The sequence below is a fragment of the Pristiophorus japonicus genome, unplaced genomic scaffold (assembly GCF_044704955.1).
Source record: "Pristiophorus japonicus isolate sPriJap1 unplaced genomic scaffold, sPriJap1.hap1 HAP1_SCAFFOLD_1139, whole genome shotgun sequence".
NCBI lineage: Eukaryota > Metazoa > Chordata > Chondrichthyes > Pristiophoridae > Pristiophorus > Pristiophorus japonicus.
In genome coordinates, this window is record NW_027250798.1 from 38,498 (window position 1) to 59,848 (window position 21,351).

General features: G+C 48.6%; 1 protein-coding gene across 1 annotated transcript in view; it reads right to left on the minus strand.

Moving 5' to 3' along the window:
• Positions 1-21,351, minus strand: part of LOC139241858 (complement factor B-like) — a gene marked incomplete at its 3' end in the record, with an annotated part of 59,596 nt that overhangs the window by 25,334 nt on the left and 12,911 nt on the right. The window contains exons 3-6 of the mRNA XM_070870099.1: positions 13,670-13,694; positions 9,153-9,359; positions 7,152-7,337; positions 3,640-3,810 (exon numbers count right to left, since the gene is read on the minus strand). Coding sequence (XP_070726200.1) covers positions 3,640-3,810; positions 7,152-7,337; positions 9,153-9,359; positions 13,670-13,694 — 589 coding nt within the window. The remainder of the gene's footprint in view (positions 1-3,639; positions 3,811-7,151; positions 7,338-9,152; positions 9,360-13,669; positions 13,695-21,351) is intronic.

Sequence of the window (21,351 nt, forward strand, 5' to 3'; positions counted from 1 at the left end):
TTAGGCAGTCCCTCGGAATGGATGGTGACTTGCCTCCACACTAAAAATGAGTTCTCATGTGATTGATGAGTCCGATGCGGGCCCTACAGTCTTTGTCACAGGTGGGGCAGACGGTGGTTGAAGGGACGGTGGGTGGGGGGCTTGGGTTGTCGTGCGCTCCTTCCGCTGTTTGCGCTTGGCCTCCGCTTGCTCCCAGCAAAGAAACTCGAGGTGTTTGGCGCCTTCCCGGATGCTTCTCCTCCACTTTGGGCGGTCTTGGGCCAGGGATTTCCAGGTGTCGGTGGAGATGTTACATTTTTTCAAGGAGGCTTTGAGGGTGTCCTTGAAGCATTTCCTCGGCCTACCTGGGGCTCGCTTGCCGTGTCAGAGCTCCGAGTAGAGCGCTTGTTTTGGGAGTCTCGTATCGGGCATGCGGACGATGTGGCCTGTCCATCGGAGCTGATCAAGTGTGGTCAATGCTTCAATGCTGGGGATATTGGCCTGAGCGAGAACACTGACGTTGGTGCGCCTGTCCTGCCAATAGATTTGCAGGATCTTGCGGAGGCAGCGTTGGTGGTACTTCTCCAGAGTTTTGAGGTTCCTGCTGTACATAGTCCATGTCTCTGAAGCATATAGGAGCGTGGGTATCACTACTGCTCTGTAGACCATGAGCTTGGTACTGGGTTTGAGGTCCTGGTCTTTAAATACTCTCTTCCTCAGGCGACCGAAGGCTGCACTGATACACTGAAGGTGCTGTTGGACTTAGTCATTGACATCAGCCCTTGTTGACAGTAGGCTCCCGAGGTATGGAAAATGGTCCACGTTGTCCAAGGCCTCGTCGTGGATTTTGATAATTGGGGAGTAGTACTGTGTGGCGGGGGCAGGTTGGTAGAGGACTTTGGTCTTACGGATGTTTAGCGTAAGGCCCATGCTCTAGTAAGCTTCAGTAGAGGTGTTGACGATGGTTTGGAGTTCGGCCTCTGAGTGTGCGCGAAGCATGCGAACTGTAATTCAATGACAGAGGAAGGGACGACCTTGGATCTGGGCTGGAGGCGATGGAGGTTGAACAGTTTCCCGTTTGTTCTGTAGATTAGCTCCACTCCAGCGTGGAGCTTATTGAGGGTGAGATGGAGCATTGCAGCAAGGAAGATTGAGAAGAGCGTTGGTGCGATGACACAGCCTTGCTAGACCCCAGTCCATATGTGAATTGGGTCTGTGGTGGATCCATTGGTCAGGATCATGGCTTGCATGTCATCATGAAGTAGGCGGAGGATGCTGAAAAACTTTTAAGGGCAGCCGAACTTGAAGAGAACACACCATAATCCCTCACGATTGACAGTGTTGAAGACCTTTGTGAGGTCAAAGAAGGCTATGTACAGGGGTTGGTGCTGTTCCCTGCATTTCTCTTGAATTTGACGCGCCGTGAAGATCATGTCCATTGTGTCCCTTAGTGGGTGGAATCCGCATTGCGACTCTGGGAGGAGCTCTTCAGCTACAGGGAGAAGGTGGTTGAAGAGGATTCTTGCAATGACTTTCCCTATGGCAGACAGCAGGGAAGCTCCTCTGTAATTACCGCAATCGGAGTTGTCCCCTTTCTTGAAGATTGTCACGATTACGGCATCTCCGAGATCCCCTAGCATGCTCTCTTCCTTCCAAATAAGAGAAATGAGTTCATGTATTTGCGCCAATAGTGCTTCTCTGCCATGTTTTAGTGCTTCGGCGGGGATTCCGTCTGCTCCTGATGCCTTGTTGTTCTTCAGTTGTCGGATGGCCTTTTCAACCTCATGCTGAGCTGGGGTTGTGCTGAGGTGGTGACGGGTAGCATGCTGCGGGATGGAGTCGAGGACACTCACGTCGAAGACAGAGTGTCGATTAAGGAGATCTTCGAAATGCTCCTTCCAGCGGGCACTGACTGCCTCTCTGACCTTGATGAGTACCTCACCGTTCTTGGACAGCAGTGGGTTGGACCTTGGGAGCTTGGGCCGTAGATGGTCTTAACTGCGCTAAAGAATCCACGCACATTGTGGTTGTCGGCTAGTTGCTGGATCTCTTGCGCTTTCTCCACCCATCATCTGTTCTTTAGGTTGCGAATTTTTTGTTGGACCTCGGCCTTCAGACGTCTGCAGAGCTGCTTTGCTGCTCTCGAGTTGTGTTGCTGTTTCCAGTTCAAGAATGCCTTGCGCTAGCGGCTTATTAGCTCCTGGATCTCCTGGTCATTCTCATCGAACCAGTCTTGGTGTTTCCTGATCAAGTGACCGAGCGTCTGTTCACCTTGAGGGAAGACCAGCTGCTGTGGTCACTCTGCGGCTCTGAATCACTGGGAGTCGTCAGGTTGGCAGTGAGGCGCTGGCTGAATAGGGCTTTCTTAGCAGGGTCTTTGAGTGCCCCAGCGTTGATTTTCCTGTGGCATTGTTTCTGTTGCCGTCGCTGTTTTGGGACTATATTGATGGAGGTGATGGAGCGGATTAGGCGATGGTCCGTCCAGCAGTTGTCGGCTCCTGTCATGGCGCGGGTGATGTGCACGTCCTTGCGGTTCCTCGCTCGGAGGATGACCTAGTCGAGCAGATGCCAGTGCTTGGAGCAAGGGTGTTGCCATGAAGCCTTGTACTTGTCTCTCTGATGAAACAAGGTGTTGGATATGACAAGGCTGTGTTCTACGCATTTCGTCAGGAGGAGGGTATCACTGGAGTTGGTTTTCCCTACACACCCTCTGCCGATCACACCTCCCCAGAGGTCAGTGTCTTTTCCAACTCTGGCATTAAAGTCGCCAAGAGGATCAGCTTGTAACTCATTGGGACTTTGGTCTAGCTTGTAACTTCATTGTTGGGACGTACACACTGCTGACCATAGCGCACTAGTTCTGGGCTGGGGTGAGCCGAAGGGTCATAAGGCATTCATTTATCCTGCAGGGGGAGTCTCTGAGACAGCCAACTAGCGATGCCTACCCCATGGAGGCATTGTTCTTCTTCTGGTTTACCTTTCCAGAAGAAGATGTAACCACCACCTTGTTCCTTGAGCTGGCCTTCCCCTGACCGCCGGGTCTCGCTTAGGGCGGCGATGTCTATGTCGAAACGTCTGAGTTCTCGGGCAACAATAGCAGTGCGACGTTCCGGTCTGTCGTAGTTGTCCATGAGGGTCCTGATGTTCCAGGTCCAGAACTTCATTTTAAAGGGTGGAAGATGCCTGTGCGTGGGGTGGCCATTGCACACCAGCTACCACACAGACTTGGCAGAGCTAGGTCTTGGTCCAGTGTGATAATGACCAGATTCTGTGTTCGTGATGAATAAAATATTGACTAGAGTCATGGGATCTTTTACATCCACCTGAGAGCACAGACGGGACATTCATTTAATATCTCAGGCAAAAGATGGCGCCTATGGCAGTGCAGCTCTCACTCAATACTGCACTGGAGTGTCAGCCTTTCTTAAATGGTCAAGACTCTGGAATCCTACATTGCAATAGAGACTACACTTCAAAACTACTTCATGGGCTGTAAAGCGCTTTAGGATGTCCTGAGATCGTGAAAGGCGCTATAGAAATGCAAATCTTTCTTTCATTAAAGACGTTTCTCCTGAATTCCTTATTGCAAACAATGCCATGGGAGGTCTGCTAGTTATGATAAAAGATTTAGAAGCAATGGCGAGATATAAAGAGATTTACTTTCACAGCGAGACTCCACTCCAGACCATCGGCCAGATTCCAAACATCTACGTTCTTTTGAACCCCGTAAAATGTGTTTTCCGCAGTTGTATTGGACAGTTGAAAAGAGACGATAATACGTCCCTATTTTTCTCGCACCAAAGGGGATTCCAGGATTGGGGCAGAACGTGTCTAAATGGAGAAAATAAAATCACATTGAACATGAAAATAGGGCATGGGCCCAGATTCTGATTTTAATCTTGAACGAGTTCTACATCATCCGGTCATACCCCCACTTTAAAGCATCGCAGTTAAGACACAGCATGAGTATGATATTGAGAGAGCCCACATGAGAACTAGAGTACTTTCACATCTTTGATTTTCACTATCCGCACCCTGGACGGCTGGGTCAGGTCAAGTCACACGCAATACAGAGTAAAGGCCCCTCTGCACCTTTCCAGCCATGTACCATAGCTCAGTATCAAAAGAGCACCATCCCCCCTGACATTCCATTCTAAATGCAGCTTTCCTTGGTGTACATAAAAACATAAGAAATAGGAGCAGGAATAGGCCATTTGGCCCCTCGAGCCTGCTCCGCCATTCAATAAGATCATGGCTGATCTGATCTTGGCCTCAACTCCACTTCCCCACCTTAAATATATTCAATGACCCAGCCTCCACAGCTCTCTGGGGTAGAGAATTCCAAAGAGAAAAAATTCCTCCTAATTTCCGTTTTAAGTGTACCCTCAGTGCAACGGTAAATTTGGTATCAATTTGTGTCAAATTATGGACAATGCATTTTCTATTATGGATCGATGCCCATTACGAACTGGGTGTAGGCTTCACAATTTAAATTCACATGGGATCTTTACAGCCAGCCTGGATGAGCTTGATTCCGGGTCCCAGAGTGTAGGATTGGAGCATATCCTGTTGCCACAGTTATTTGGGATTAGGACGTTGCAAACCTTAGTCCCGAAGTTAAAAAGATCCCATCCACTATTCCCAAGGCCCCTCATTCACTCTTTTCCACCAAAAACCTATCTAAAGTTCCACCTTCAATCTGCTAACATGATCTGCCTTTACTATCCACCTGGACAGATGTTCCACATAGTCACCAACCGCTGTGTGAGGAAAATGTCTAAACTGTCTGTTCACCTTCCCTCTTCTGCAGTTACTCCATGCCCCAAGTTTACATCAAACAATTGATATCTCTGAGGTGGATGTAAAATATCCCATTTTGAAGAAGAGCAGGGGAGTTATCCCCATTGACCTGACCAATATTTATAAGGCACTATGTAAATTTAAGTCTTTCTTTCCTTTTTACACCCCTTAGAGTCTTGAAAACTTCCACAATGTCTCTCCTCAGCCTCCTGTTCCATGATGTAAATGTTCACAGTGTCTGTAACCTCTCCCCATACCTCAGGTGTCTAATTCAGGCATATCCCTTCCAATGTCAGGAAGATCCTACTATAGTATAGTAACGAGAATTCAGATTTAACCTGTGCTGTGCAAGCTCACTAAAGCCCCTGGTACAGACTGGCTGTGTAGCCCAAGATTCTGATGGCCCTATTTACTGCTGTTGTCAATTGCACTGCTAATTTCACTGTGCTATCCACAGTACCAGCTTCCCCCAACTTTGTTGTATCATGTAGTCTCCTTCCAGTCACCTTACATTCCTATTGCTTATTCTCATTCCCCACTCTAGGAATTGTTCACATCAACCAACAGAGGGAGAAGTTTGAAGAAGAAAGACTGCTAAACTTAACCAGAAGATGAATTAACTGCTACGTTGAAGTCATTTCTTCTTTCTCTGCAGTTCGATGGTTTGGGCCTTCGGGTATGTCTTCTTAAAGTTGCTTTCTTTCCTGGTTTGTCTTCCAACTTACGCTAATACACACTTACTTATACTGTTACACAATAGATTGTCACGCAATTAGACTATTCTCTGATCAGAGCTCAAACATAATCCAACACACTGCTCACAGAATTCATATTACATGAAAGATAAGTTGTATATATGAGTCCAATCATAACTACTGCTCTGTATGTTCAGTTGCTGTGAAATAAATCAGGGTAGCAATTTGTATCAGACCTTAACTTGCTAAATGCCTACTCTGTCCGCCTTCGAAGATCTGAAGATCGGATAGCCACATGGGGACACATAAGAAAGGTACATATATCTATTTATCCCTCAACAAACACCTAAAACAGATTATCTGGTTATTAACTCGTTGTTGTTTGTGTGTCCTAGTTGTGCACAACTTAGCTTCCGCATTTCGTGCATTACAACATTGAATACACTTCAGAAGTAATTCATTGGCTGTAAAGCACTTTGGGACGTCCTGATGTGTGAAAGGCACTATATAAATGCAAGCCTTTCTATCTTTCAGTTCAAATCACGAGCTCCTATTATTAGATCCTTGGGATATATTATCTGGGGTCAAATTAATTTCAATATTTTTGGAGGCTCGGGAGCCAGTCTCGGAAGATGGATGAGGAAAGTGGTTTCTGCAGAATATAAGCTTAAACAGGAAGAACACAATTTTTACCTATTTGTGGGTTCAAGCCCAACTCCAGACGCAAGCATATCATCTGGGCTGACACTCCAGTGTAGTACTGAGGGAGTGCTGAACTGTCGGAGGTGCTGTATTTCTGATGAGGCATTAAACCGAGGACCTGCCTGCTCTCTCAGGTGGCCATAAAAGATTCCCTGGTACTAGTCGAAGTACAGAAGGGGAATTCTCCCCGATGTCCAGACCAACACTTGCCCCTCAATAAATACCATGAGGAAACAACTCAACTGGACATTTATCTCTGCTGTTTGTGGCACCTTGTGATGTGCAAATTAGCTGCTGTTTTTGTGTAACGTTACAGCAGTGACTACACTTCCAAAGGTTCTTCATTGTCTGTGCAGCTCTTTGGGATGTGCTGAGCAAGCGAAAGGCATTTTATAAATAAAAGTTTTTTTTCTTTCTTATTTGTTTACATAACACCAGTAGCTGCATAATGTATTTCATTCTATGTGAATCACTTTGGGTTTCTGAGAGATGTGATAAGACGTCATATAAATGCAAGTATTTCTTTTGTTGCATAAACTGAAAGGGTTAAATTTTCCAAGCAGATATTGTACTCTTTAGAACTGAATGGGGTCAATGTGCTATAAGTTAAACCCAACTACGGGGATGATACTGCAATCTGATCAGCCATGATCTTCTTGAATGGTGGTGCAGGCTCGAAGGGCCGAATAGCCTACTCCTGCACTTATTTTCTATGTTTCTATCAACTGTGTTACACTGAAGAGTTCCTGCTATGCACTCATTCTCAAACCAAGTTCTGTTTGTGCTGACTAAGGTCGTCCTATAATTGACTCGGCAAAGTAATTGAGTCAGATTATGTAGGAGATAGTGTGCAAGATTTCTAGAAACAAACCTAAATTATCATCCATTTTTCTTCTTACTTGCCCATCCTGCCGACACTTAATAAGGTTGTTGTTATCGTGAACAGTGTAAAAGAAGTAAAAACCAAATAAATACCTTCAGTGTAACATCTTGGCAAATTCCCACTCCATTGGCCATTCGCCAAACAGGTCCTGGTAACCGAACCGATCAGCTGGTATCCATTAAAGCACTCAAATGTGACTGAAGCATTGACTTTGTAGGTGTTCATAGGAGGGTCAAATGTTCCAAAATCAAAATATTTTGGCGCGAGGCAAGTTATTTCTGCAATTACAATACAGGAGAAAATGAAACTGATGACACCGGAACCCATACCATTCCCCGATTTGCTGATTTAATCCAAGTATCAAATGATACTCCCGGGTGCCAGGTAAAAGATGTAATGGAGCAGAGGGAAACACCCCTAGTGTAGGCCAGTCAAGAGTCATGGTTCACAATAGGAACTAACATAGGAAGAGTAGGGTGGAGGTTTTGCAGGGTGAGGTTAATGAGTTAGGAGCTAGATTAAAAGGCTCTGTACACCCACAAAATGAAGTGGCCTAGCCCCTTCACATCTACACATCCAATACCACCTTCCTCTTATCACCTTGCCCCCTCCCCTGCTGCTAACCACACATCTGTTGCTTTGTGCTTACAGATGACCAGCTAGGAGGGCAGCAGCCTTCCCGTGAGCCGCTGACATCTGGTCAGGGGGAGAGATGATGAGGGAGGGGAGGACAGTGTGCTCCCTGGGCATGAAACCCTATCAGTCCCACCGTGTGGGGATACAACATCGGGGGACAACGGTGATTTCGAGGAGTTTGATGCTATGCAGCTCCTGGCCCCAGCGGGAGGGGCAGCTGAGAGGCCAGCTCTCTGGAGGGTGAGTTGGCCCGGGAGTCTCGCTGAGAGACTGGCAGACGTGGACCTGGACTTGGTGGCAATGTCCAGGGAGAACACAAAAATGCACCGCAAGCTCATGGGTGCATTGGAAAGGGTCCCGCAGAGCGTCGACACACTTGCTGTGAGTGTGGCAGAGGCAGATTACACATTGCCCGTGCATCTCAGGATTCCAGCGAGCCCATCCTTGGCCGCTTACAGAGGCAGATGGGCTCCAGCAGCGACAGTGGAGTCCCGGAGGGGATGGCACGTGCCATGGGTGACGTGGCAGCAACCATCGCATCGCAGGCACAAGCCACGCTCCAGCTAGGTGATGCCATGCGATCACTGACTGCTGCCATCCTCTCTATGTTCCCCACTGCCCAACGGGGAAGGGACGGTGCCGAAGCAGGCCAGCAGGTTGTGGTCACACATTGTGCTCCAGATGCTGAGGCTCAGCCCGAGTGACTGTCAGTTGTCCCAAGGAAATGGAAGGTGCTGCCCTTCCTCAAGTTGACAGCAGTCTGGCTCCCACCATTGCCACTCCGACCTTGCACCCAATGTGGTCCACACCCGAGCCATTACAGACTGCTGCCGCTGATGCTGAGGTGCAGCAGTCTGCTGCCGGGCCTTCCAGGCCCAGAACTGGTCCCAGGCCATCTGCTCTGTCTGGCCCACTCACACAGCAGCTCTCAAGCAGCCTTGATGTAGGCACTGAGGCCTCATTGAGGAGGAGCAGTAGGCGTGGGAGGGGGTAAAGGGTAGGGGCGGGCAAAGCTCAGGCCACATCGGATTGAGGACGAGGACCACGTTGGGGAGATGCACTGAAAATTGTTAATGCTGCCTGTAAATAGTTACGGTAAACTGCTGCACTTCATTGTTGTTGAGTGCGTTGCATCAGGACGTTGTAGTTTGTATGCCGGAGCCGGGGGAGGGGGGGGGCTGGGGGGGTTTCCAGTAAAATGTTACTTTGACCATTTGCCATTGGCATCTTGTGCATAACCGGAGATGTGCCATTAAGGTAGCACATAGCTGAGCCGAAATTGCCGGCCGGGAGGTAGAAGCTGGACACTCGCCGTTACACTTTTAGACACCCTCCGGGATGCAAACTGAGGCGCTAACAGGGTCGACTGACTTTTAACTCAATGAACATTGACTTCCCATAACAGTGAAGAGTCGGATCATGAAAAAGGGATTTTAACATTCTCGATAAAGACAAACCTTTGCATGTTGCCTCAAGTGCTGTTTCGCCATAAATATTTCTCAGTTGACTCCAATTATTGTCTCCCATGCAGTATCTCGAACTGACTGGATAGGGTCGGAATCCATCTGGGCAAATGTAAGTCATCACACTTCTTTCTACTCGATTCTCTGGCCACTCGATCCTTCCTCCTTTAATTACCTCCTCATTGCTGCAAAGTTGTTCTTCTATAGTATCATTCACAAACACGAAGAATATAACATTAGTGATGAGTGTATTTATTCCCTCTCCAACCTGTGGCTTTACCTTCCAATTAATGTATTCCTCTCTCTTGCCTCTGAGTCAGAAGGTTGTGAGTTCAAGTCCCGTTCCAGGGACTTGAGCACATATATCTGGGCTGACATTCCAGTGCAGTGTTGAGGGAACGCTGCACTGTTGGAGGTGCCATCTTTTGGATGAGATGTTGAAAGATGCCATGGCACTATTTCGAAGAAGAGCAGGGGAGTTACCCCGGTGTCCTGGCCAACATTTATCCCTCAATCAACATAACAAAAAAACAGATTATCTGGTCATTATCACATTGCTGTTTGTGAGAGCTTGCTTGTGCTCAAATTGGCTGTCGCATTTCCTACATTACAACAGTGACTACACTCCAAAAGTACTTCATTGGCTGGAAAGCACTTTGGGACGTCCAGATGTGTGAAAGGCGCTATATAAATGCAAGTCTTTCTATCTTTCAGTTCAGCTCAGGAGCTTCTATTGTTAGATCCTTGGGATATATTGGGCCCAAGTTTCCACATGATTTGCGCCTGATTTTTAGGAGCAACTGGTGGAGAACGGACTATCTTAGAAATCGCAATTCTCCACATTTTTATTTCTGCAGTTCTAGTCAGGTAGAACAGTTCCACTTTGGAACAGAATTTTTTCTTCAAAAGGGGGCGTGTCCGGCCACTGACGCCTGATTTCAAAGTTTCCACAGTGAAAATGTACTCCAAACTAAGTTAGAATGGAGCAAGTGAAGATTTTTGTAGAACTGAAAAAACCTTGTCTACACATTAAAAAATCAGGCGCAGATTACAAATTAGGCGTCCAGAGCGAGGTGGGGGGGGGAGGGGGGGGAAGGGAAGTCATTAAATTCTACAATAAATCCTTATTTATACTTATACAAATATTATACAAATAAATCCAACCTGAATAAATATTTATAAGCAAAGAAAAGATTAAATAAACCATCTTCCTACCTGTGTGAAAGTGCTTCAGTCAGCTCAGCGGTGTGGCGTCGTTCCCGCGAACGGGATGGAGGGAGGAGGCAGCCGTTCCCGACGGCGGGCGGGGGGGAAGGAGGCAGTGAGAAGGCTGCAGGAAGCCTCAGAAGTTGAGCAGCCATTCCCGACGGCAGAGGGGGGGGGGGGGGAAGAGGCCGTCGGGAAACGGCTGCCTCAACTTCTGAGGCTTCCTGCAGCCTTCTCACTGCTACAGGAAGCCTCAGTGCTGATCATAGAAGGGCAATGTGCTTTTATTAAAAAATGTTCAAAAATTAAACAGCTACAAAGAACTACAAAAATGGCCGAGTGCCAATGTTTCCTTCACACTGCGCGTGCGCGAATGCTCCAACGCGCACGCGCAGCGTTGCCGGCACGAAAAAAACTAATTTAAATGGTACCCGCCCCCTCCCACTTACAAAATCGGCGCGAGTGGTAGGCTCCGCCCCCCTGGGCGCCGCGCCAAGCAGACATGGAGCTGCAGGGCGCTCCAGAATCGCGCGTTTTTTTTCCGGCGCCGTTTTTGGCGCGAAAAACGGGCGCCCAGCTCGGAGGGGCACCCGTTTTGTAGCGTGTGGAAACTTGGGGCCATTGTATGGGATCAAATTAATTTCAATATTTTTGGAGGCTAGGGAGCCAGTCTTGGAAGATGGATGAGGAAGATGGTTTCTGCAGAATATAAGCTGAAACAGGAAGAACACAATTTTTACCTATTTGTGGGTTCAAGCCCAACTCCAGCCGCAAGCACATAATCTGGGCTGACACTCCAGTGCAGTACTGAGGGAGTGCTGAACTGTCAGAGGTGCCGTATTTCTGATGAGGCGTTAAACCGAGGACCCATCTGCTCTCTCAGCTGGTACTAGTCGAAGAACAGAAGAGGAGTTCTCCCCGATGTCCAGACCAACACTCGCCCCTCAATAAACACCACGAGAAAACAACTCAACTGGTCATTTATCTCATTGCTGTTTGTGGCACCTTGTGCTGTGCAAATTAACTGCTGTTTTTGCCTAACAATACAACAGTAACTACTGATGCGTTCATAATAAAGGATGAAACTGAGGACTGTGAACAATGAGCAAGTGTGACCTTAGCTCCTTTAATGAGACTCCAGAGTGCAGGTACCTTGTGGGTGGCCTGCTTATATACCGTGCTCCCAAGGGATGCTGGGATCCCTTGGAACTCCAACAGGTAGGCCCTCTGGTGGTAGTGTAATACAAATTGCAAGGGGTTAAATCCATAACATCACTCCCCCGTAAAGTCAATAGTACACTTACTTACAAGGTGAGACGATCTGGAGCTTTTCACTCCTTTGTCGATCGTCTCGGTACAAATGCGGGTGTGGGTGAGTTGGTCAGTTCTTCACTGGGTTGCTGAGCAGCCGGCCTTGCCGGGCTACTGGGGATGGTGAGTTCGGCTTTGTGGTCAACGATGATGTCAGTTGCCACTTGTGTGTGTGTTGGAGGGTCAAAGTTGGTGGCGTCTTCTTCAAGTTGTTTGTAGCCTAGCCCCTTTACATCTACACATCCAATGCCACCTTCCTCTTGTCACCTGCTGCTAACCACACATCTTTTGCTTTGTGCTTACAGATGACCAACTAGAAGGTCTTTCTTTTCTCTCTCCACAATGAGTATATTTATCTCTCTCTAATGCATGTATTTCCCCCTCCAATATCAGTAAATACTCTTGTCCAATGTGTCATGTATCTCACACTACTGTACATAACTGTATCTTACCATGCTATACATGAATGTAACCAGAGATGACCTGTAACCACAAGCTGACCTTGCCACCAGAGGTGCACTTGCAGGAGACACTGGATACCTGTCCCAGACAGGTACATAAGGACAGGTCTCAGGCAAGTGTGGCATTCGAGAGCTGTGTAATAAAGGTGCAGGTCCTGAGTGACCTTGACTTCAGTATGTGCCTCGTGTGAATCTGTACTGCAGGGACAGGACTTTACAGTGGCGACAAGTTACGGGATTACAGAATCCACAGAATGGCAAACAACGGCTCAGATGAAAAATACAATGCTGGAGATAATTGGGATGACTTTATAGAAAAGCTCCAGCAAAGCTTTGTAACCAAAGACTGGTTAGGCGACGACAAGGCAGACAAGAGAAAAGCCCATCTCTTGACCAGCTGTGGCTCGAAAACAGACGCTTTAATGAAGGACCTGCTGGCACCTGAGAAACCAGCAAGCAAGTCGTTCGAAGTGTTGAGCACAATGGTAAGAGACCACCTGAAGCCAGCGAGCAGCCGACACATGGCCAGACACAGGTTCTACAACTACAGAGCATAGAAACATAGAAAATAGGTGCAGGAGTAGGCCATTCGGCCCCTCGATGCCTGCACCGCCATCCAACAAAATCATGGCTGATCACCCACCCCAGCAGCCCCGCCACCCCCCCATCACGCCCCCTCCACACCCCCCCGACTCCCCCCCCACCACCAGCCACATCCAACTCCCTCCCGAACACATCCAATGAACTGGCATCAACAACTCTCCGCGGCAGGGAACCCCACAGGCCAACAACTCCCCGAGTGAAGAAGTCTCTCCCCATCCTAGCCCCAAAGAGGCCACCCCCCATCCCAAGACTGTGCCCACCCACCGGCTCCGGACCCACCCAACACTGGGAGCACTCCCCCCGCACCCAACCCGCCCCGTCAGAATCCTTCCCAAATGCCGAACACCCCTGGATGTCGAGCCCCCAGCCCCGACCACCCCGGAGCCATGCCCCCGCGACGCCAACCACACCACATCCACCAACCGCCATCTGCGCAGTCAACCCATCCACCCCACTCCGAACACTCCCCGCACCGAGGCACAGGGCCCCCAGGCCCGCCCCTCCAACACACTTCGCCCCCCCCCCCCCCCCAGACCTCCGCTGCAATGTGGCCCCTCCCGTCCCCCGTCCTGGGTTTCTCCGCTCCCCACCTCCACCACTCTCCCCTCCATCCCCCGCCTCCGTCTTACCTCTGCCTCCTGCACAGGCTCCCATCTTGGGGGCGGTAGCCTTCTGGCACCGGGAATTTTAGCCCCCAGCGTGGAAGTCCTGCTCCCGCCACAGAATTGGCCTTACCACTCCTCAATGGAAGCGGAGTGCAATTTCCCACACTCTATTTCCTTTGGGGGCTGTTATCTGGGCACAACTGGATGCTCCTGTGACAGTTTGAACTGGTGCTCTCCACTTTCCTCGCCTGTAACAGTTTGAACTGGTGCTCTCCACTCTCTGTCCTGTGACTATTGTTATTGAACTAGGTATCCTCCAACTCACCATGAGCAAAACTATGGGAGGTCTGCTAACATGTTAAAGCAACAGACAGACGTCAGCCTAGATCAGCTTTTCGACTGACAGTTCACTGTACCTAAACGACGGATGTTCTTTGGCACCTTAACACTATAAAGGCATCGTTTTTAAATTGATCAACCCCTGGTTCAATATAGCAATTTAAAAAGAATTGACGGTGATTGGACACTGAACCAAACAACACGCTCTCTAAAAGTCGAGAGAGATAGATTTGCATTTTATAGCACCTTTCATGACCTTAGGTCATCTCAAAGCACTTTACAGCCAATGAAGTACATTTGAAGTGTAGTCACTGTTGCAATGCAGAAAACGCAGCAGCCAACCCCCACACAGCAAGCTCCCACAAACAGCAACGGGCCAACTGACCAGACCATTGTTCCAGCAACATTGGTTGAGGGATGTTGCCCGGCACATGAGTGAATACCCCTGCTTTTCCTCAAAAATAAACTCATTGCCTTCGGGAACACTCTAGTATGGAAATGACATGCGGGGCTTTAATAAAGAATGATGCAGATACATCTCATTTACTGCAAATTCTTCCACAAGTGCCCCAATATGCGACCCATGTCCTTACTAAACCACTGTCATGTGTGGCTCAGTGGGTAGCACTCTCACCAGAGTCCGAAGGTTGTGGGTTCAAGTCCCACTCCAGAGAATGGAGCACAAAAATCTAGACGGACTCTCCCAGTGCTGCACTGTCGGAGGTGCCATCTTTTGGCTGAGACATTAAACCGAGGCCCAGTCTGCCCCCTCAAGTGAACGTAAAAGATCCCGTGGTACTAACATAGAAAATAGGTGCAGGAGTAGGCCATTCGGCCCTTCGAGCCTGCACCACCATTCAATGAGTTCATGGCTGAACATGCAACTTCAGTACCCCACTCCTGCTTTGCCGCCATACTCCTTGATCCCCCTAGTAAGGACTACATCTAACTCCTTTTTGAATATATTTAGTGAATTGGCCTCAACAACTTTCTGTGGTAGAGAATTCCACCACTCTCTGGGTGAAGAAGTTTCTCCTCATCTCAGTCCTAAATGGCTTACCCGTTATCCTTAGACTGTGACCCCTGGTTCTGGACTTCCCCAACATCGGGAACATTCTTCCTGCATCTAACCTGTCTAAACCCATCAGAATTTTAAACGTTTCTATGAGATCCCCTATTTCAAAAAAGAGCAACGGAGGTCTCCCCAGTGCACTGGACCGATATTTATCATTCAATCAACATCACTAAAAACAAATCATCTGGTCACTATCACACTGCCGTCCGTGGGAGCCCGCTGCGCGCATACCCGACTTCGTGGCGGAACTTCGGAGGTTGGCTAGCTTATGTGAGTTCTCCGATGAACTAAGGAGAGAAGTACTGAGAGACTTTTTTATTGAAGGAATAGGCCACGCAGGCATATTCCGAAAGCTCATAGAAACCAAGAACTTGACCCGAGAGGCAGCAGCACTGGTTGCACAGACATTCTTGGCAGGAGAAGAAGAAACGAGGCTGATCTATACTGCGGGTACGACAACTAACGAAACATCAGAACAAGGGGTTCACAGCGTGAAACAAGCCGCTACCCCCACACACAGACAAAGGCAGGAGAGCAGGCCTTCAACAGCAGGCAGTGGCGCCAGAAGCCATCAAGGGCTACATGAACGGCCGTTCACACCTCATCAACCCACAATGCGAGCAATCAACTACAAACTGAGCGAAGCCCAAGAGAGATCAGCCAGACGCAGCTCATTCTTTGGAAACAATGGAAGTGGTCTGTGTTGGAGATGTGGGGAAGGCACTCATCAAGGGGTGTTGATTTCAACATGCTGTTTGCAGAAACTGCGACTATACAGGGCATCTGGCCCGCATGTGCAGAAAAACAGCAGCTCGGCTGGTATACGAATCGAAAGGATCGGAAAGCGGACCAGAAGACGGTGGGGACAGTACCTGGGACACTGATGTACAGCGGGTCAACACGATCAATGGCCACTGCTCCTACAACAAGACGCCTCCAATAATGATGAGGGTTCTACTCAACGGGATACCCGTCAACATGGAACTGGATACGGGAGCGAGTCAATCTCTCATGAGCGCTCAACAATTTCAACAGCTATGGCCGCACAAAAGAGACAGACCAAAACTCAAGGGTCGACACCAAACTAAGGTCCTACACCAAAGAAATCGTCCCAGTTCTCGGCAGCGCCATGCTCTCAGTCACACACAAAGGGACAATGAACCGACTTCCCCTGTGGATTGTCCCCGGAGATCTCCCAGTGCTGCTGGGGAGAAGCTGGCTGGCAAAACTAAACTGGAAATGGGATGATGTTCACGCCATGTCGTCAGAGGAACGGACCTCCTGCTCAATAGTTCTAAGTCGATTTGAACATCTCTTTCAGCAGGTGTGGGCACTTTCAAAGGGGCCAAAGTCAAAATCTACATCACACAGGATGCCAGACCGGTCCATCACAAGGCCAGAGCTGTGCCCTATGTGATGAAGGAAAAGATTGAACACGAACTGGACAGGCTTCTGCGGGAAGGCATTATCTCACCCGTGGAATTTAGCGACTGGGCAAGTCCCATCGTCCCAGTCATGAAGCCCGATGGATCCGTACGAATCTGTGGGGACTACAAATCTACCATAAACAGAGTCTCCCTACAGGACCAATACCCGCTGCCCAGAGCAGAGGACTTATTTGCCACGTTGGCTGGAGGTAAACTTTTCTCAAAACTAGACCTCACATCTGCATATATGATGCAAGAATTGACTGATGAGTCCAAGCTACTCACCACCATCAACACATATCGAGGCCTTTTCATGTACAATCGATGCCCATTCGGCATCAGGTTGGCAGCTGCTATATTCCAGCGCAACATGGAGAGTCTGCTCAAGTCCATCCTGCGGACGGTTGTATTTCAAGACGACATACTTATCACGGGCAGGGACACCGACTCCCATCTCCACAATTTGGAGGAAGTACTAAAGCGGTTGGATCGGGTAGGCCTAAGAGTTAAGCAATCCAAGTGTCTGTTTCTCGCGCCCGAGGTTGAATTTTTGGACAGAAGGATTGCCGCTGATGGAATCCGCCCAACAGAGTCCAAAACCGAAGTAATTCGCCTGGCACCCAGGCCCCGGAATGTATCAGAACTGCGCGCCTTTCTCGGGCTACTCAATTACTTTGGGAACTTTATGCAGAACTTAAGCACGCTGCTGGAGCCTCTCCACGTGCTACTCAGAAAGGGGTGCGATTGGTTTTGGGGGGACGCCCAGGAACGCGCCTTCAATAAGGCACGCAACCTTCTGTGTTCCAACAGTGTTTTGGCTTTCTTTGATCCAGGTAAAAAGCTAGCTCTTACATGTGATGCGTCAGCGTACGGGGTCGGGTGCGTTTTACAACATGTCAATAGTGCGGGTAAATTACAACCCATAGCTTATGCCTCCAGGTCACTTTCGCGGGCGGAGCGCAGGTACGGAATGGTGGAGAAGGAGGCGCTCGCGTACATGTACGGTGTCAAAAAGATGCACCAATACCTTTTTGGGGCCAAGTTCGCGTTAGAAACCGACCACAAGCCCCTCACGTCCCTCCTATCCGGGAGCAAGGCAATAAACACCAACGCCTCGGCGTGCATTCAACGGTGGGCACTCATGCTGGCGTCTTACGATTACACAATAAGGCACAGACCAGGCACAGACAACTGTGCCGATGCGCTTAGCAGGCTACCCCTGGTGACCACGGAAGGGTCCGACAAACAGGACTGTGAGATAGTCATGGCAATGAATGCCTTTGAGTCCACAGGTTCGCCCATGACGTCTCGCCAAATCAGAGCCTGGACGACCAGTGACCCCACGTTATCCCGAGTAAAAAGATGTATCCTAACCGGTGACTGGGCAGAGGCTCGCGATGCCTGCCCCGAGGAGATCAAACCTTTCCATAGGTGCATGTATGAGCTATCACTTCAAGCAGACTGCCTGATGTGGGGCAGCCGAATAGTCATGCCTCTGTGAGGCAGAGAGGCATTTGTCCGGGAGCTCCACCGCGAGCACCCGGGGATCGTTCTCACGAAGGCCATAGCCAGATCCACATCTGGTAGCCTGGCATTGACGCGGACTTGGAGCTCTGCGTCCGATGGTGCACCATCTGTGCCCAACTCAGTAATGCCCCCAGGGAGGCCCCCCTGAGCCCCTGGCCCTGGCCCACCAAACCATGACTATGCGGGCCCATTCATGGGCAAAATGTTCCTTGTAGTTGTAGATGTCTTTTCTAAGTGGATTGAATGCACCATCTCCACCAATGTGGAGAGCTTTGGAACCATGTTCGCAATGCACGGCATTCCTGACATATTGGTCAGTGACAATAGTCCGTGCTTCACCAGCGCAGAATTCCAAGATTTTCTAAGTGACCACGGCATAAATCACGTTAAGACGGCACCGTTCAAGCTGGCCTCCAACGGCCAGGCGGAGTGAGCAGTGCAGATCATTAAACAAGGCATGCTTAAAATCCAAGGTCCCACGCTGCAGGGCCGCCTGTCGCGACTGCTGCTGGCATACATATCTCGTCCGCATTCATTGACTGGAGTTCCCCCCCGTGCAACTATTAATGAAATAGACCTTAAAGACAAGGCTCTCATTAATCCTCCCAGACATGCATGAAATCGTTGAGGCAAAGCGCCGTAAGCTAACAGAGTACCATGACTGAAATTCGAGGGGGAGGTGGAATGAGATAGGGGACAAAGTGTTTGTGCTAAACTATGGCAGGGGTCTCAAATGGCTTTCAGGGACAGTAACAGGCAAGGAAGGAAACAGGCGACTGGTGGTACAAATGGACAATGGCCAAATCTGCCGGAGGCGTGTAGACCAAGTCAAAAGTAGATTTACCAACAACACTGCAGAACCAGAGGCAGACTACAATGTGGAACTCACACCACACCTGGTGGACAGAGAGAGGGAACAACCTGAGGAAAGGGCAATCCCAACAGACAGCCCAAGCGAGACACCAACAATCATACTGAACGACACAGACAGCCCAGGCGATCACCCCGAAAGAACAACTGGCACCAAGGCAAACAACTGAACCACAATTAAGATGCTCCACGCGAGAACGTAGACCACCTGAGAGACTGAACCTATAAAGACAATAAGACCTTGGGGGTGGGTGATGTCATGTATCTCACACTACTGTTCATAACTGTATCTTACCATGCTATACATGACTGTAACCAGAGATGACCTGTAACCACAAGCTTACCTTACCACCAGGGGTGCACTTGCAGGAGACACTGGATATCTGTCCCAGACAGGTATATAAGGACAGGTCTCAGGCAAGTGTGGCATTCGAGAGCTGTGTAATAAAGGTGCAGGTCCTGAGTGACCTTGACTTCAGTATGTGCCTCGTGTGAATCTGTACTGCAGGGACATGACTTTACACAATGTTCTCCTCTCCTCTCCTGAAGCTGCAGTATGATTCCACAGGCTTCAGGTGCTTTCCTCCAGCAGCTATTAGAAACATAGAAAATAGCTACAGGAGTAGGCCATTCGGCTCTTCAAGCCTGCACGCCATTCAATAAGATCATGGCTGATCATTCCCTCGGTATCCCTTTCCTTCTTTCTCTCCCTACCCCTTGATCCCCTTAGCCATAAGGGCCATATCTAACTCCCTCTTGAATATATACAATGAACTGGCATTAACAACTCTCTGTGGCTGGGAATTCTATAGGTTAACAACTCTCTGAGTAAAGAAGTTTCTCCTCATCTCAATCCTAAATGGCCTACCCCTTATCCTAAGACTATGTCCCCTGGTTCTGGACTTCCCCAACATCGGGAACATTCTTCCCACATCTAACCTGTCCAGTCCCGTCAGAATCTTATACGTTTCTATGAGATCCCCTCTCATCCTTCTAAACTCCAGTAAATAAAGGCCCAGTTGATCCAGTCTCTCCTCATATGACAGCCCAGCCATCCCTAGAATTAGTCTGGTGAACCATCGCTGCACTCCCTCAATAGCAAGAACGTCTTTCCTCAGATTAGGAGATCAAAACTGAACACAATATTCCAGGTGAGGCCTCAGTAAGGCCCTGTATAACTGCAGTAAGACCTCCCTGCTGCTATACTCAAATCCCCTAGCTATGAAGCCCAACATACCATTTACCTTCTTCACTGCCTGCTGTACCTGCATGCTCACTTTCAGTGACTGATGAAACATGACACCCAGGTCTCGTTGCACCTCCTCTTTTCCTAATCTGCCGCCATCCAGATAATATTCTGCCTTCGTGTTTTTGCCCCCAAAATGGATAACCTCACATTTATCCACATTATACTGCATCTGCCATGCACCTAACCTGTCCAAGTCACCCTGCAGCCTCTTAGCATCCTCCTCACAGCTCACACCGCCACCCAGTTTAGTGTCATCCGCAAACTTGGAGATATTACACTCAAATTCCTTCATCTAAATCGTTAATGTATATTGTAAAGAGCTGAGGTCCCACCACTGATCCCTACGGCACTCCACTGGTCACTGCCTGCCATTCTGAAAAGGACCCGTTTATCCCGACTCTCTGCTTCCTGTCTGCCAACCAATTCTCTATCCACGTCAGTACATTACCCCCAATACCATGCGCTTTGATTTTGCACACCAATCTCTTGTGCGGGACCTTGTCAAAAGCCTTTTGAAAGTCCAAATACACCACATCCACTGGTTCTCCCTTGTCCACTCTGCTAATTACATCCTCAAAACATTCCAGAAGATTTGTCAAGCATGATTTCCCTTTCATAAATCCATGCTGACTTGGTCCAATCCTGTCACTGCTTTCCAAATGCGCTGCTATTTCATCCTTAATGATTGATTCCAACATTTTCCCCACTACTGATGTCAGGCTAACCGGTCTATAATTACCCGTTTTCTCTCTCCCTCCTTTTTTAAAAAGTTGTGTTACATTAGCTACCCTCCAGTCCATAGGAACTGATCCAGAGTCGATAGACTGTTGGAAAATGATCACTAATGCATCCACTATTTCTAGGGCCACTTCCTTAAGTACTCTGGGATGCAGACTATCAGGCCCCGGGAGATTTATCGGCCTTCAATCCCATCAATTTCCCTAACACAATTTCCCGCCTAATAAGGATATCCTTCAGTTCCTCCTTCTCACTAGACCTACTCTCCCCTAGTACATTCGGAAGGTTATTTGTGTCTTCCTTCGTGAAGACAGAACTGAAGTATTTGTTCAATTGGTCTGCCATTTCTTTGCTCCCCATTATAAATTCACCTGAATCCAACTGCAAGGGACCTACGTTTGTCTTCACTAATCTTTTTCTCTTCACAAATCTTTAGAAGCTTTTGAAGTCAGTTTTTATGTTCCCTGCAAGCTTCCTCTCGTACTCTATTTTACCCCTCTTAATTAAACGCTTAGTCTTCCTCTATTGAATTCTAAATTTCTCCCAGTCCTCAGGTTTGTTGTTTTTTCTAGCCAAATTATATGCCTTTTCCTTGGTGTTAACACTATCCTTAATTTCCCTTGTTAGCCATGGTTGAGCCACCTTCCCCGTTTTATTTTTCTCCAGACAGGGATGTACAATTGCTGAAGTTCATCCATGTGACCTTTAAATGTTTGCCATTGCTTATCCACTGTCAACCTTTTAAGTATCCTTTGCCAGTCTATTCTAGCCAATTCACGGCT